Source organism: Mesoplodon densirostris, chromosome 3, assembly GCF_025265405.1.
Source record: "Mesoplodon densirostris isolate mMesDen1 chromosome 3, mMesDen1 primary haplotype, whole genome shotgun sequence".
In the NCBI taxonomy this organism is placed as follows: Eukaryota; Metazoa; Chordata; class Mammalia; order Artiodactyla; family Ziphiidae; genus Mesoplodon; species Mesoplodon densirostris.
In genome coordinates this window covers 35,668,089-35,684,753 of record NC_082663.1, presented here as the reverse complement: position 1 = coordinate 35,684,753, position 16,665 = coordinate 35,668,089, and the positions used below count along the sequence as shown (strand labels likewise).

Here is a 16,665-nt window from a genome sequence, read left to right as displayed (position 1 = left end):
ACATTTATTAAAAATAGATAGAAACTTCTTTTCTGATAACCAGTTAAGGACCTTTGAAAAGAACCTATTGAAAGCTTAGTAAATTTGCTATTACCCACTATGGCAATCTTTGAAACGAAAAGAAGAGAAACCACAAAGAATGAGAGAGGCACAAACTTGTTTTTCCAGAATTTAATATTAAAATATATATATATATATATGTATATATAAGTTATTTAAAGATATTAAAAGGTTCATTTTGGGGCCAAATGCTAGCACTGAAACTTTTTTCTTGTAATTGATTTAAGGTAAAAAGTAAAAATTATATTAAAAAATAGAGTAGCTACAGCTGTCCAATATAAACCCTACCTGCAAAAAGGCAGGGCAGAATGAGCTGACTTGAGCAAATATCCACATCACGACCTTAGTAACAAGTTCCAAATGCTTTCAGTTCCCAAGGTCTAAAAGGAGGATCATCTTGCATGCTTAGATTCTACTTCTTCAAGAATCCACTGAATGCCATTCAAAAAACCAGTTAAAGTTTCAGCCTCTGTATCCTGGACCTATGAGCAAATGAAAGAGATTACTGTCAATAAGAAACTGAGTGAAAAATCTTATAATTAAGTGGGACATTTTCCCGGACACTCAAAAAAGAACAGGACTAAAAAGATCCCAATAGACTTTGGGTGAGTCACTCAAGTTTGGTCTTCTAGAGAGCTCAGATTAAAAAATATCATCTTCTCTTCTGTCTTATAATTACTACCAATATGAGGTTTATTATCTATCTCAGAGGTCAGCTTTGATACCAAATATCTCCCACCAATTAAGCTACTAAAACTGACTCTTAGAATGTTATTTTATTTAAGAGAATGAGTAGAAAAGAATTTTAAAAATAAAAATCAATTAGAAAGTAGAGTGAAAAATAAAATGAGATTTTTCTCACCAGAGAAAATAGGACCTTACCATCCATGGGTGGCTTAGATGATTCAGACGCAGCTCATGGGCCAAATAAAAACAGGGCATTCTTTTTACATTAGCTTGAGAAATACAAGATAAAACCAGCATTGGTCTTCCTGCAGATCCAAAAGCTGGATCTGTCATTGCCATAATACGAGAAAATTCATCTTGCCATTCATGTCCTAAGGAATGTAGTCAAAACCCTTAATTTGCATTACTTGTAATGACTTAAAAAATAATAAAACAAAATTAAAAACTAACAAAACAAGAGAAGCAAAAAATTACCAGGATGCAAACATAACAAACTGCCTCTATTGCTGTGTTCATTTACTGATCTTTTGTAAAACTACATTAATCAGCCTTGCAAGGACAGGAATTTAGGTGAAATCAGAGAGAACAAAAACAGTACCACTCAGATGTCTCTATGGTTTAAAAGCAAAAATACCTTGATATAGATATTTTCCTCTCACAAATTCTGTAGCTGTCACTACCCTTTCTTTCAAAGGTCGTAGTTTCCAAAACTTAAACATATAATTGAGTCTAGCTTTTTTATCCAAACTGAAAATCTCTGCCTTTCACTGGAGTGTAAATCACTGACATTTTGTGGTAGGCAGAATTCTAAAATGACCCCAATGACTCATACCCCAGTATAATCCCTTCTCCTCTGAGTGTGGGAGGAATCTGTTAATACAGTGGGATTATCACTGACATGATTAGGCTATACTATAAGACACAGCTGACTTCAAGAAAGGGAGATTAAACTCAGTGAGCCTAACTTAATCAGGTGATCCCTTAAAACAGATGAGATTCTTCCTAGTGAGAGAGACTCTCCATTGCTGGATCTGAAGACAGAGGGAGTCACATGATAAGGAATGACGATGGCCTGTGAAGCTGAGAGCTGCCCCAAGCTGACAGCCAGCAAGGAAACAGGGACCTCAGCCATACAACAGTAAGGAGCTGAATTCAGACAATAACTGAGCGAGCTAGAAAGCAGATTTTTCCCTAGAGCCTCCAGAAAGGGATGTAACCCATCTGACACCCTAATTTCAGCCTCTGAGACCTAGGCTGAGAACCCAGCCATGCCGTGCTCAAGACTTCAGACATAGAGAACTCTGAGCTAATAAACAGATGCTGTTTTAAGCCACTAGGTTGGCAGTAATTTGTTATATAATAGAAAAAAAAACCATTTAATGTAATTATCAACACAGTACATTTAAATCTATCATATACCTCTTGAATTCTGACTTGTTCCATCTATTCTTTGTTCCTTTTCCTGCCTTCTTTTGAACTGACTTTTTTAATGATTCTATTTTATCTTTACTGGCTTATTTAACTATACCTCTGTTACACTTTTTTTAGTGGTTGCTCAAGGATTTACAATGTATATTTTAAACTTATAACAGTCTACTTTTTTTTAGTTTTTATTTTATTTATTTATTTGACTGCATCGGGTCTTCCTTGCTGCACGCGGGCTTTCCCTAGTTGTGGCGAGCGGGGGCTACTCTTCGTTGCAGTGTGCAGGCTTCTTATTGCGGTGGCTTCTCTTGTTGCAGAGCACTGGCTCTAGGCACGTGGGCTTCAGTAGTTGTGGCACGTGGGCTTCAGTAGTTGTGGCACATGGGCTCTAGAGCGCAGCCTCAGTAGTTGTGGCACACGGGCTCAGCTGCTCCATGGCATGTGGGATCTTCCCGGACCATCGCTCGAACCCATGTCCCCTGCATTGACAGGTGGATTCTTAACCACTGTGCCACCAGGAAAGTCCCTAACAGTCTACTTTTAAAAAGTATTATATAACTTCACATATAGAACCTTATAATACTATATTTCCATTTCTGCCTTTCCATGCTGTGTAATATTGTTACAATATATTTTATTTAAAAATATCATAAACCCATAATACATTGTTACTGTTTTTCCTTCACATAATGATAAATAAATTAAAATTAGAAAAAAATATTTTATGTATAGGTATATTGTTTATATCCCAAGGCTCTTCATTTCTTTTTGTAGATGCAGTTTTCTACCTGGTATCATATTCTTCTGCCTGAAGAGCTTCCTTTAATATTTCTTGTTATACAAATCTGCTGATTGAACTTTCTCAGATTTTGTTTGTCTGAAAAAAGTCTTGATTTTGCCTTCATTTTTGAAAGATGTCTTTGCTGGATATTAGATTTTTCCCCCCTTTGAATACTATGACGATTTCCCTTCATTACCTTCTGGCTTACAGCACAATTCTGTCAGAAAGTCTCTGTCCTTATCTTTGGTCCTCTATATGTATGTTTTGTTTTGCTCTGGTTGCCTTCAAGATATTCTCTTTACCTTTGGTTTTCATCAGTTTGGCTATGATGTATCTGTATTTTTTATTTATCAGGTTTGGAGTTCTTTGTGAATCTTGGATCTGTGGTTTATTCTCTTTCAGTAATTTTGAAATAGTTTTGGTCATTATCTGTTCAGAAATTTCTTTTTCCCTGTTCTTACTCCTTTCATGTTTTGGGACTCCAATCACATATAAATTGAATCAGGGGTCAGCATACCACACTCTGAAGATCTGTTTTTATAAATAAATTTCTTTGTGAAACAGCCATGCCCATTCATTTGTAAACTGTCTATGGCTACTTTTGCACTATAATAGCAGAGGTGAGTAACTGTGAGAGACAGTATGGCTCACGTGTCTAAAATATTTACTATCTGGACCTTTAAGAAAATGCCAACCCCTGAGTTAGATCACTTAATAGGTTCCCCCAGCTCTTGAATGTTTTGTCCTCCACTCCTACTCTTTTTTCTCTTTGTGTTTTAATTTGGGTAATTTCAATTGATCTATCTTCACATTCACAAAAGGTTTCCTTTGTTAATATGTCCACTGAAGGAACTGTTCACCTGTTAACATATTTTTCATATTTAGCATTCCCATTTTACTTTTTCATAGCTTCCTTCTCTCTGCTGAATATCCCTATTTGTTCACATATATTGTCCATCTTTTCCACTAGATTCTTTAACATATTAATCATAGTTCTTTTAATATCTCTTTCTGAGAGGGCTAACATCCAGGCCATCTCTGTGTCTAATTCCATTGAATGCTTTATCACTTGACAATGGGTCATTTCATTTTGATATTTTTTCGTATCTTATAATTTTTAATCTAATGCCAGATGTTTTATGTGGAAGAACAGAAGAGACTGAGGTAAAGGATTTACTTCTAGAAATGGACTTGATTCTTCTGTTAGGCCATTAATGCAGTGGGATGAGTCCAGCTAGACAGCAGTTGAGCTGGATTTGGCTTTTTTTGCTATAGTTAACTTCAGTGCACCATAAACTGTAAATTCTTTCAGCAGTGGGATGCTGCTATCTTGTTCCGAGTGAGAATAATATATTGTATATTTATACCCTACCTTATTCACAGAGGATTTGGGAACGAAATTACAGTACTGGCTTGTGGCCCAATAATATTCTATTTTCATGCTATTTATCACACTGTGAATGGCAATTATTCAGAATATATGGATAGAGTTCTTAACTAATCTACTTAATCAAAGTAAACATTCCACACATCTCTCTACTATCTGGATAATTAAAATAAAGGTAAAATTTTTCATTTACCTGCATAAATTATTTGAATAGGGCCAAAAGCAGACAAAACACCAATAACAAAAAGTGCAGAAGCATACAACAAAAAAACACTATGTAGTTATAGTATCAAACTTCGGTGTGCATCAGAATTCTGTAAACCTTGTTAAAAAAACAGATGCCCAAGACACAACCCAAATCTATGAGTCATAATCCACCAGGGTAGGAATCAGGCAGCTGCATTTTTAACAAGATCCCTCAGTGATCCTAATGCACATCAAGCTTTGGGAATCCAGTATTAACTGTAATAACAGAATCACACTGATAAAATTAGCCATGATATTCTTAACAAGCTACAGTAAAGCCTAAAAACATACTTTCTTACTTGCTTTGCAAAGAAAGCACTTTTAAAAAGAAAATAAGATAATACTTACTTTTATGAGCTTCAGCATTTGCAACATAGATGAACCCATCAACAACTTCACACACCTTCTGAATTTGTGGAATTACACTGTACCGGCTTCCTTGTTGATCATCCCCTTCATTCTGTATACTGAACATCTTGTTAACTGCACTTGTATGTCCTTCTCTTGCTCTATCTCTTTCCTTTCTATAAGAAAAATGTAAATATAGAACATAAACAGACACTAAACAGACTTCACCCCCCTAAAATATTCCATTACTGATGTCTCAGATAGGTTGCCAAGTAGGTAGCCTTACCTTGTAGTTGAATATAGTATTAGGATGTTGAATTTATGTTGGTTGCTCAACTGAAAACTGACTCCTGATCCAATACCTAAAGGAGAAAATTACAGTTATCAAAACAAGTCATTAATAAAGACAACAAAAGATGAGAATGAAAAAAATTACTTGGTATAAGTAAAAAGAGTAAATGAAAAACTATGACAAGTTATATATATAGCTTTGGAATAAAATGAAATGTTTGTGTTGAAGAAAATATGCCGTATGCAATTTTCATTCACATAGTAATAAACTATGGATATAGAAGAAAAAACTGCTAGGCTTTAACATTCCTTTTTATACCATTATCACTATCATCATTAACTTTATCATCATCCTCTCAGTAGCAGCTGCATCGTAACAGCTACTACTATTTATCCTCAAGACTAAGGCTTAGTTTCACTTATTTTATGTTTCTCATTAGTCTTATACTCCACGTACACATTCAACCAAATGGCTTTTTTTCCCCACTCTGAAAAGCTGTTTTTAAATTCATGGCACCTTAGAAAACTGAGGAAATATGGCAGACACTGAAATTTGGAATTAGACTTGGGCTAGAATCCTGAATTTGCCACATATGCCCCTGTTTCTGTGAGCCCGTTTTGACATCACAGTATAGAAATAATACACACTTTTTAGGGTTACTGTAAGCATTAAATGAGATCACATATACAAAACACCTATGGAGTGACTGGTAAGTAACAGGTGCTAAACACTAGCTTCTTACTATTTTATATCTAAATCATTCAACATTGTCATTCGTCCTTCTTTCTTAACTCCTTCCCTCCTTTGGCTGTGTTAACACTACGGGGCTGATTCTCCTCTTGCCTCCTGGAAAGATCCTTCTCCTCTTCCTTGGCTTTACCTCCTTTTGCTATATAAATGTGCTCTTAGATCTGTCTACTTCTCTCCATCCTCACCCCCACCTTTTAGTCTAAATTATTACCTCTCACCTGGACTTCTGTAATCATTTCTAGTCTCCTAAATCCACTTCTGCCCCCAACTATCCATTCTTATGACAGCAGCTGGAGAGATTGCTTTAAAATGCTTTTAATTACATCTCTTCCCTTCAAAGCCCCTGCTCTTCAGATAAACAAAATTTTAATATAATCTGGCCTCTACTTACCTCATTAGGACAACTCCATCTTTCATATCCTTAATCCCTGAATAACCACTCTAGGTATTTAAAGCAGCTATGCCGTGCCATCTTATGTCACCATTCTGGGCAACACATATATAGAGATCTTGGTGGCTGGGACTGCAAGCATCCCAGGCAAAGTGGCCCTAGTCCTCCTGCCACCAGGGGCCTCCCCAGAGAGATCACAGAAACAAATTCTACCATGTCTCTGATCTTTGTTTACATCAGTTTAACTTCCAGAAATTCCCCTCTCAACACATCTAACCTCAGCCCAATATGATTCTCATGTTGTTTTGCCCCACCTTGCCAATGATTCATCCTTCCACTCTTCCCTGACCTTGCAGGGTCTGAGGCACAATTAGATGGGCAATTTCAAACAATCACTCCAGCTGCTGTCTGGAGAATGAAATTGCCATTTCACAATCAGCAAATTTCCCCATATCCCCAACCTCTTCTTGAAGGGTTCATTCCACCTCATGGACCTACCTGAAACTAGCCTGTCCCTAGGTGCCGCTTCTCTTAACAGTGGGGTCTCCAGTAACAAAGTTACCTATTCTCTCACATCTCAGGGTAAAGAGATGAGGTGAATGATCTCTTTACTCCTCAATGCCATGTCTTAACCATTACTCACCAACCCTCTTGAAAAAACTCCATCTCTCTGAGACACGCACACCATTTAGCTGTAATACCATCTCCCATCCTTAACCTTGTCATTTATGAATCTCCTTTTGATAATCCCTTCCTCCAAACGTTCACTGACGATTTCAGCACCTGGCTCACACTATTCCTCTCTATCCTCAGAAACTTCCAAGTCCATGTGGACTTCATATGATTCCCAAATCTTCATTTCTAGCCCAGATCTTTCTCTTGAGATATGGATGCATAAAGTAATCCATAAAGTCATTCGTTCATTCACTCATCAAATATATACTGAATGCCTACTATGTGCCTGGCACCACAGCTAAGAATAAAGCTAACAAGATTTCCGCCCTAATGGACCTTCCATTCAAGTGGCTAGCTTATAGCAGGCATCTCTACTTGTATCAAAAGTTCCTCTTCCTCCTGTGTTTCCTTAACCTAGTGAATGGCACCATCATCCAATATGAAAATCAGACCAAAATCCAGGAATTATCCTTATTACTGCTAACACACATTGAGTCAATTCTATATCCTTCATATTTTTATCATAATATTGTAGTGGTTTCTTAACCCTTCTAATCAATTCTCCATTCAGGAGCCAGAGTGATCTATCCAAAATGCCATCTTGTTCATCTTACTTCTCTGCTTAAAATCCTTCAACAAATGCTTGACATACAAGCATCTTCTCACCTGGCCCCACTCTGGACACACAGAGCTACTTCAAGTGTGTCATGCACACTCAGAACTTTGGGATTTTAGAAATGTAGTTCTCACTGCTTAGAATATTTTACCCTTTTTTTGATGGCCTACCCCTACTTATCCTATTGACTCATGTAAGGCATCATGTTCAATGCAGAGCCTTCTCTGACCCTTACCTTTCTACACAGGAGCTAATTACACCACATTCTAATCACCTGCATACATGTCTCTGCCCTCGTTTAGACCAAGTACCTTTCAGGGCAAACAGGATATTTTTGATGTTGTTTGTTTTAAATCTCTGCATCTTTAGTATCTAATAGGTACTCTCAAAAAATGAATAAGTAAAGCACAAGCTAGTTTACACTGTTATGCATGTTTATTATATATCCTGTTTACCAAACTAACTACATGGCTGTTGTTGCTATTGTTTTTCATAGAAATAAAGGTAAGGTGATAATTTAGCTCTTTTTTGAAATTCCAATATATATCAAAGTATTTTGCATATAGTAGGTGCTGAATGGATTTTGCTGTTAATATTCTTTTAAAATATGGTAAATGTACAAATATAACTTCTTTTTTATAACATCTTTATTGGAGTGTAATTGCTTTACAGTGGTGTGTTAGTTTCTGCTTTATAGCAAACAAATATAACATTTTGACAATATACAATTTGCTTTCAGATAATCTCATATTCTGGACTGAGGAAGTAAGAGAAAGCTTACCTCTTATAAAAAGTAAATTAATTCTTTCAGTCCATAGAGACCTGAGGGCTCCCATGCACCAAATCAGTATATTTCATTATAACAAAGAGTTAATTTAAAAACTAATTTCTTTCTATTTAACATTAGAGTCAAGCTCAAAGTGTTTGAATTATTATGTACTGTAGATTAACATGAAAATTACCATCAATCTGCCTCTGAGGCAAACCAGCTGTTGGGCAAAGCTCCTCGGAAGACATCAAGCTCAACACCAAAGATGTATGTAGTTCTTCCAAACCTGGTCCAAACATGGCAAATCGTGGTTCATTCTGAATGATCAATGAGTGTAAAAATGAGGTAACAGCTCCATACATAGGACGGCTCGATTTTGAGGATCTTCTTGTATACGGACAGCACATTTTATAGCTGTATAAAATTGTCACAATTAGAAAATTAACACAGACACTTACTTAGCCAGTTATTCATTCAACAATATATAATGTATTGAGAACTTGCTAGACAAAAGGGATATAATGATTATACAGTCCCAATCCTCACGGAGGGCAGTGGAGGACAGGCACCATTATAATACGTATGCTGAGTTCCATGACAGAAAAAAGCACAAGATGCTATGGGAGTAGTAGTGGTCTAGTAGCTGAGGAGGTCTTCCCTGGGAATCGGTTACTTACTTTCTAATTTTTCATTTAGATTCTCTCATGAAACACTTGGTCTAACACGTGTTTCAATGCTTAAAATTCACTACATAAAGCAGTGATTCTCAACCTGGGGAGATTTTGCACCCCCAGGGAACATTTCCTAAGGTCTAGAGTCCAGGGATGCTGTTAAACATCGTACAATGCACACACAAGACAGTTCCCATAACATCTGGTCCAAGATGTCAATAGTGCCAACCCTGTGAAACCTTGTACTAAACATAAACTACATAGTTAGTATAAATGTCCCTAGAGAAAAAAAAGAAAAAAAAATTACTAAAGCTACCAATATAACCAAATTTCTTAGGGTACTTCTATTAACAGTAACAGTTCAATAAGTATTAATTACAGGGCAGCTCAAATGTTCCTTATAGGTAACCTAGCAAACTAAGAATCATGTGAAAGAAACAACTCAACTTTTTCAATAGCTATAAATTTCTAAACTAGCAATTCAACATGTTATCAAAAATTAAAACAAAGTTACTCAAATAAAAATAAAACCTAAAGTCCTTTAAATCGAGCTGGTTAAGACAATAACTAACGTTACAAGACAATCATCTTTACTTAGGAACCTTGTAATTCAAGAAGGAAAAAAAATCAACTTTGCAGCTATGTAGATCTGGCCAAGCCTCACTACTTTAATTAGTCATATAAGCCACTTATAGTCTAAACTTCAGTTTTTTCATCTGCATTATTTGAGCAATAACAATCAATCCAGGGTCGTAAGGATCAGAAGTAATTTATATGATCACAAATGGTCGTTATTACGATTATTTCTATCCCTAGGAAAACGTGGTTCCACAGCGTCCAGAAACACTTGATGTTATGGTTGGCTGTGGGACAACGAAGAGGTAACACTAGCAAGTGAGAGTACAGCAGCACTTGTTAAAATTACATACATGTATATTTTAATCAAGTAGTCTCACAAGACTTGATGTAATGGCATCTGTATTGGAATAAGGAAAGATTCTGAATAACTTAAAATATGAAAAAAAGTCCCACATGTAGCTATTAAATCTACCACAGCAAAACAATTCTTACCTAATGCACAAATATTCTTTAAATTTTACTTACAATGCCTTAAATTTGGGGCTCTTAATAAAACAGGTTATATCCAGAACTAACGACATTACAGTCCCTTACAAATTATACGACCTTAGACAAATCCATAACCATGCAGAACCTTCATTCCACATCCATAACACAAGGAAAATACCTTCTTATTGCATGAGAATTAAATAAGTAAACATACATAAAACATCCATCGTAGAATCCAAAACACTATAGCTGCTCAATAAAATTAATTCTCTCAAATACATGATATTCGAAAATGTCAATGCATTTGCGTGATAACAAAATCTTATTTCCCAGAAGCTTAAGAATGGTTTTCTCCATGCAAAAGAACTCCTGTCTGAACTCTGGCCTTTCCTTCTCTGGATATGGAAAAGTATTTATTTTAACAAAATGACAAGTGTTCTAAAGATAATGAAAATTTTAAGAAGTGTTTTACTTCTTGCCATATAAACTACCTATAATTATTCAAATACTCTACTTAGGTACTACAGGGAAATAACAAAATGGGAACGCTAAAAGGGTTCTACAAAGAAAGTTATTTTACCTAACCCCCAATTTTTACAAAAGGACACTCAGACTCAAAATTCATGCAACAAATTAGTAGGAGGGCCAAGACTAACTTAGACTACTGACTTGTAATATAGTCAAATTTAATATCTTCTTTTTAATTCGTAAAACTAGATACTTACACTGCCATGTAGTCCAAAAATGCACCATCAGTGACCTCAGATATAGGCTTTTTTAAGATTTCTAGATCTGGAAGAGACTTCCAGTCAACAGAAGACCAAGAAGGAAGATCCCGCAACAGAAAATATCTCCACAGAATTGCATCTCGTACAGTTTCATTCCAATAACGACTTGTACTTCCCAACTGACATAGATCATGAGGTGAAAGAAATGACAAAATATATAGCTGTACATCAATCTGAAACACAGGGAAGCAGCAAGTAGGTTAAAGGGATGAATAATTTATTATGGTAAAAAGTTTTTTTAAATAATACATTACAGGGACTACCCTGGTGGCGCAGTGGTTAAAAATCCGCCTGCCAATGCAGGGTACACGTGCTCGAGCCCTGGTCCAGGAAGATGCCACATGCCGCGGAGCAACTAAGCCCGTGTGCTACAACTACTGAGCCTGCGCTCTAAAGCCTGTGAGCCACAACTACTGAAGCCGGCACTCCTAGAGCCCGTGCTCCGCAACAAGAGAAGCCACCGGAATGAGAAGGCCGCGCACCTCAGTGAAGAGTAGCCCCTGCTCGCCGCAACTAGAGAAAGCCCACGCGCAGCAACAAAGACCCAATGCAGCCAAAAATAAATTTATTAAAAATAAATAAATAATAAATTACAAAATAACAAATAATTATACTAGGAAACCAAAGGTCAACTGAACAGTGTATCATTTTAATAATTAAATCTATCATGATAAATTACAAAATTAACAGTTTTTATACTAAATAACAAAAAATCAACTTAACAGTCTTTTTTTTTTTTTTTTTTTTTTTTTTTTTGCGGCGGCATGTGGAACTTCCCTGACCACGGACGGAACCCGTGCCCCTTGCAGTGGAAGCACAGTCTTAACCACTGGACCATGAGGGAATTCAACGGTCATTATTTTTAACGATGAAATCTATCATGCTGAAGTTAATTTCCTGTCTCAGGACAGAATCATAATGAACATTTCATTTTTGACACATCGAAACATTCCTGAAATACCTCCCACTGTTCTGGTATTTTTCAAGTAAAATAACCACTTCATTTAATTTTTCCTTATGGATATTCTGCCACACCATTTATTTGAATGAACTGCTTAATGAAATAATTTATTCTTCAAAATAAAATACCAAGCGGACAAACTTCTGATTTTATCATTACATCAAATCAAAGAGTACATCTGTCACCTGCGTTCTTCTGTAAAATCTGTTATTTCAGAGAACCTCTGCAAGGAGAACCATGGAGGCAAACTAAGCCTGCAGTTTTTAATTTCTGATGTACCTCAGAGTGTCAATAGTCCAGCTGAGATACAGCATTTTAATAATTTCTAAGAAATTCTCCTCTCTCCGTTTTCCTATCTACCTGAAAAGTTTAAAAATGAAAAATGTGTGTAATTCTCCTGGCCTGCTGTAACTTGAGGCCCTTGTAACTTAATTTACTTCCCCGCATTTTTTAAAGATTTTTTTAATGTGGACCATATTTAAAGTCTTTATTGAATTTGTTATCATACTGCTTCTGTTTTATGTTTTGTTTTTTTGGCCAGAGGCATGTGGGATCTTAGCTCCCCACCAGGGATCCACCTGCACCCCCTGCAGTGGAAAGTGAAGTCTTAACCACTGGACCGCCAGGGAAATCCCTAGTCATTTACTTTCAATTGTCAGTTTTGTCACTTGAAATACAGGTAAGATAACAGTCGCAAAATCCTAGGAGAGTGTGTGTTTTGCGGGACCACCAGGTGTTTCGGTACATGGAAGCTGGGATGATAGATGCTGAGAACACAAGACACTGGACGCTTTCCATGATTTCCAGAACGTCTGGCATGGTCTCCGCGTTTCCTTAACCTGATGTTCAGGGTGCCCCAGTCCCTAGACCTGTTTTGGGGGTAGAAAACCGGAGGGTGACCTGGCTGGTTGCCAGGGCACAACCTGCAGGTGAGTGTCGGGGCGACCTTCGGCCCAGCTGCGGGGCACCAGGGGTCAACGCCAAGGCGTTTCTGCTCAACCGCTGCCCTCAGGTGACGACACTGCCCGGAATGGCTGCAGGGACGGGGCCAGACACAGGCCGAGCCCAGGGAGGCTCCCCCCTGCCCCGGCCCCCAGAGGCCGCCCCGGCGAGCGCCCCTCCCGGCCCGGCCCGCGGTCCTCCGCGGGTGGCGGCCGACGCTCACCGGCAGCCGCGTTAGCGAGCTGGCCTCCTCGTCCGCCTCCTCCGGGGAGGCCCTCGGAGCCGCCCTCTCCTTGCCCACCGACTGCCAGAAGTTCCTCCAGCCGTTGAGGATGGCAGCCTCCAGGCGGCCCCAGTCGCTGTGGTGAGGCTGACGGGAGCCGCCTCCGCTGCGCGGCTCGCTTCCCGCCATGGCTTCCGACGCCGCACGTGACGCGCCGCAGGGTGACGCCGGCGCGTCAGTCCTCTGCTCCCCGCCCCCCCGCCTCCGCTCCCTCCCTTCCCCCACACCCCGTTGCCGCCCCCATCCCCCCCACCCCCCGCACCCCCGGTGGAGACGCCTCCAGAGCCGGGGACGGAACGGAGAGATGGCCTGACTGAGCGTGGTTCCCAGTTGAGCTTGAGGTTCCCGCCGACAATCACTGCTCCCCTCACTCCACGCCTCAACCTTAGGCGCGCTGACCTCACCCGTTGGTATAAAATCTCTCGCCCTTTGACCCTTTATAACTTCGTTACTTCACCCAAGGTGGGTCCCTCTGTCTGGGACCCATTTCCGCTTTGCCTGGGTCTGGGCGACTCTTACTTATGCAAAAGATGGTGGCCCTCTTCCACTATCTGGGGCTTAGTATCTCTACATAATCTGGTTTAAACTGTCAACCAGCAACTTGCGTGCAATTTCCAGGCCATGCAGCTATCCCTTCTCTTCGTGAGAATATTCAAATGTGGAAATTTCTAAATTTCGGAATCAGTCTCTGTCCACCATTGTCTTATGTCAATTGTCAAAATCTCCTCTCACATATTACCCACATCACCCATTTTAAAAAATTAATCTACTTTTTGTTGTTGCAACTTTTTCTTTATTTAAGTATAGTTGATTTACAGTGTTGTGTTAATTTCTGCTAGACAGCTAAGTGATTCAGTTATACATATATACATTCTTTTTTATATTCTTTTCTATTATGGTTTATCACAGGCTATTGAATATAGTTCCCTGTGCTGTTCAGTAGGACCTTGTTGTTTATCCATTCTATATATAATAGTTTGCATCTGCTAACCCAGAACTCCCACTCCATCCCTCCCCAACGCCTTGGCAACCACAAGTCTGTTCTCTATGTGAGTCTGTTTCTGTTTTGTAGATATGTTCATTTGTGTCATATTTTAGATTCCACATGTAAGTGTTATCTTTATGGTATTTGTCTTTCCCTGTCTGACTTACTTCACTTAGTATGGTAATCTATAGGTCCATCCATGTTGCTGCAAATGGCATTATTCTTTTTTATGGCTGAGTAATATTCCATTGTATATATGTACCACATCTTATTTATCCATTCATCTGCCAATGGACATTTAGGTTGTTTCCATGTCTTGGCTATTGTGAATAGTGCTACTATGAACATAGGAGTGCAGTAATTTTTGAATTTTAGTTTTGTCCAGATATATGTCTAAGAGTGGGAAATTAATCCCATTTTTTAATAGTCTTCAAAATAGAAGACAGGATCAGCAACGTCATAAAACCATTCAGGTCTTTAAGGATCATGATAGGCTACAGGGAACATATACATACCTTATGTGTATGTACAAATATTTAAAGACATAATATATTTAACATAATATATATTCAACTCTCTGCCTCTCTCTCCCTATCTGTATCTATATCCATATTTTTTCTATATTCCACATAGCAGAGCGCCATAATGCTTAACAGACACAGGGCTTATTGGTTTGTATTTGCACTTCAAAAGTAAATATCTGGGGATCTAAATGTCAAATAACAGAAACTCAATAAAGCCCAATAACTGAGGTTCTGTGAGATCTGAATTTAGTTTCATTATTTATCTTGCATGCCATTGCCAGGGGCCAATAACCAACCCAACTGAAGGCTTAGTTCTGTGAGGCTGTCCAGAAAAGAAAAAGAGCCATGAATTAATTGGCATTTCTCCTACCTCTCTAGGAACAAGAAAGAAATAACACAAGAAAAAATAAATCAGTTTAAGTATGAAGTACTGAAATGGTTCTAAGCTTTCTTAGAAAGAAAGTGACATTTGTAAAAGAATGTGTTCAAATCATTTTTTATTATGGAAAATTTGAATACATATATATATATAGGAATGAGTGAATAATAAAATGAAATAAAATGTATTTACTAGCTAAGATTCTAGTTACCAGTGATTGTTTTTTGTTTACAAGGTGCAAAATGTTGCTTTTCAAATTTTGTAATTCCTTTTATTAGATGAATTAAAGAAAAATTGTCCCTCATCAACCATTTGACTGCCCTGCCCAAGATCTGAATCAGCCTTATCTCTAAGGAGCCCTAGTTCGTTTTAATGGGAAATGGTATTTAGACATTATTTAATGGTCTTCATACTGTTATTTCCCATTCAAATTTAGAATTACAGAATTTTTACTTACCTTATTCAGTTTCATGTCTCTTTTCTCTTACACTGAAAATCCTCAATACATTTCTGATTTTCATAGTTATTAACAATATAAGTACTGAGGAGTTTGATTTCTTTCCAGTTCCTTTTGCCCTTGGGGATATCCCACTAAGGGTGTGAAAATTTTGTGCTTTAAAGATAACTGACACATTCCTGGGTATTGAAGCCACCAACTTGCTACAAAATTACAGCTCATTTGTTTCACTTTGCTTTGGATTTTTAGGGTTTTTCTTTAATTCTGACGTAAAAAATACAAAATTCAGCATATATTCAGAAAAGTCTAGTTTCCATCCTGATCCCCTCCAACTGGTTCCTCTGCCCCCATCTCCCACTTCCACCATAGGTAACCATTTCTTTTAAGTTTTTTTTTTTTAATGTAAGCAAACAAGATTATACACACACATTTATAGTCTTTCTTAAATAATCAGTACTATACATCTTCTCCACCTTGTTTTTCACTTAATATGGCCACTCCATAGCATTTTACAGAAATATTCTTTGGTTTTTAAAGCTACATGCTACTCAATCATGTGGATTTACCAGTTTAATCTATTTTTAAATAGGGTATCCATAATATTTAGATGACTAATATTAATTAAATGCATCTGACTTGTGAGATAAGAGACCAAAAGGTAAGAGACCAGAAGCCAAGTCAGTCAAGCTGATTGGTAAATGTGGAAGTTCATATACAGCAGGCATATATACATTTGGAGTCTGAGGCTGAAAACTTCTGAAAATTAATTGTAGGTTTTCTCCCTGCCACACTTATTACAAACATTTAAGATGCCTATACAGCCAGTGATTTCTTCTCTGAAAACTTCTTCCCATTTAGAATGGCTACCACCACTTGTGCTGAGCAAAGGGCAGTTGAGTGCTCACTGGCCAGAACAAGAGTTTGTCACTCAGTTATTCTGGTTCATGAGTATTATGGTATTTTTTAGCATGATGAGTGAGGTGTGCCAATACACAGAACTGGCCATTAAGGAAAATAACTTTTGAGCTCTTACCATGTGCTAGGCATTGAACTAAGCACTTTGAATATTAACTCACTTATTCTTCAATAACCCGTGAAGTAGATATTATTATTATTCCTGTGTTAAACAATAAAATGCTAAGGCACAGAAAGGTTAAATAATTTATATGGAATCACACAG

At 37.7% G+C, this 16,665-nt stretch overlaps 1 protein-coding gene across 2 annotated transcripts; it reads right to left on the bottom strand.

Annotated features, from left to right (window-relative positions):
- Positions 1 to 237: 237 nt before the first annotated feature.
- Positions 238 to 13,280, bottom strand: FBXO4 (F-box protein 4). Of its 2 annotated transcripts, XM_060091662.1 has the most exons (7): positions 13,081 to 13,280; positions 10,892 to 11,127; positions 8,621 to 8,841; positions 5,221 to 5,296; positions 4,935 to 5,110; positions 943 to 1,118; positions 238 to 542 (listed from the first exon to the last, which is right to left on the bottom strand). In XM_060091662.1, the coding sequence occupies exons 1-7, from the start codon at positions 13,267 to 13,269 to the stop codon at positions 453 to 455; spliced, it is 1,164 nt and encodes a 387-aa protein (XP_059947645.1). In that variant the 5' UTR covers positions 13,270 to 13,280; the 3' UTR covers positions 238 to 452. The 2 variants fall into 2 exon arrangements, with proteins under 2 accessions (XP_059947645.1, XP_059947646.1); XM_060091663.1 differs by lacking the exon at positions 943 to 1,118 and having other exon boundaries at positions 427 to 542.
- Between the last annotated feature and the right edge of the window lie 3,385 nt (positions 13,281 to 16,665).

Bases quoted from the DNA above. Each gene is read 5' to 3' on its own strand.
- FBXO4 (XM_060091662.1), bottom strand. From the start codon at position 13,269: ATGGCGGGAAGCGAGCCGCGCAGCGGAGGCGGCTCCCGTCAGCCTCAC. The intron at 11,128-13,080 runs GTGAGCGTCGGC...CCTGTGTTTCAG, and splicing joins GCTCGCTAACGCGGCTGCCG to ATTGATGTACAGCTATATAT. The intron at 8,842-10,891 runs GTAAGTATCTAG...AATTTTATACAG, and splicing joins TTTTTGGACTACATGGCAGT to CTATAAAATGTGCTGTCCGT.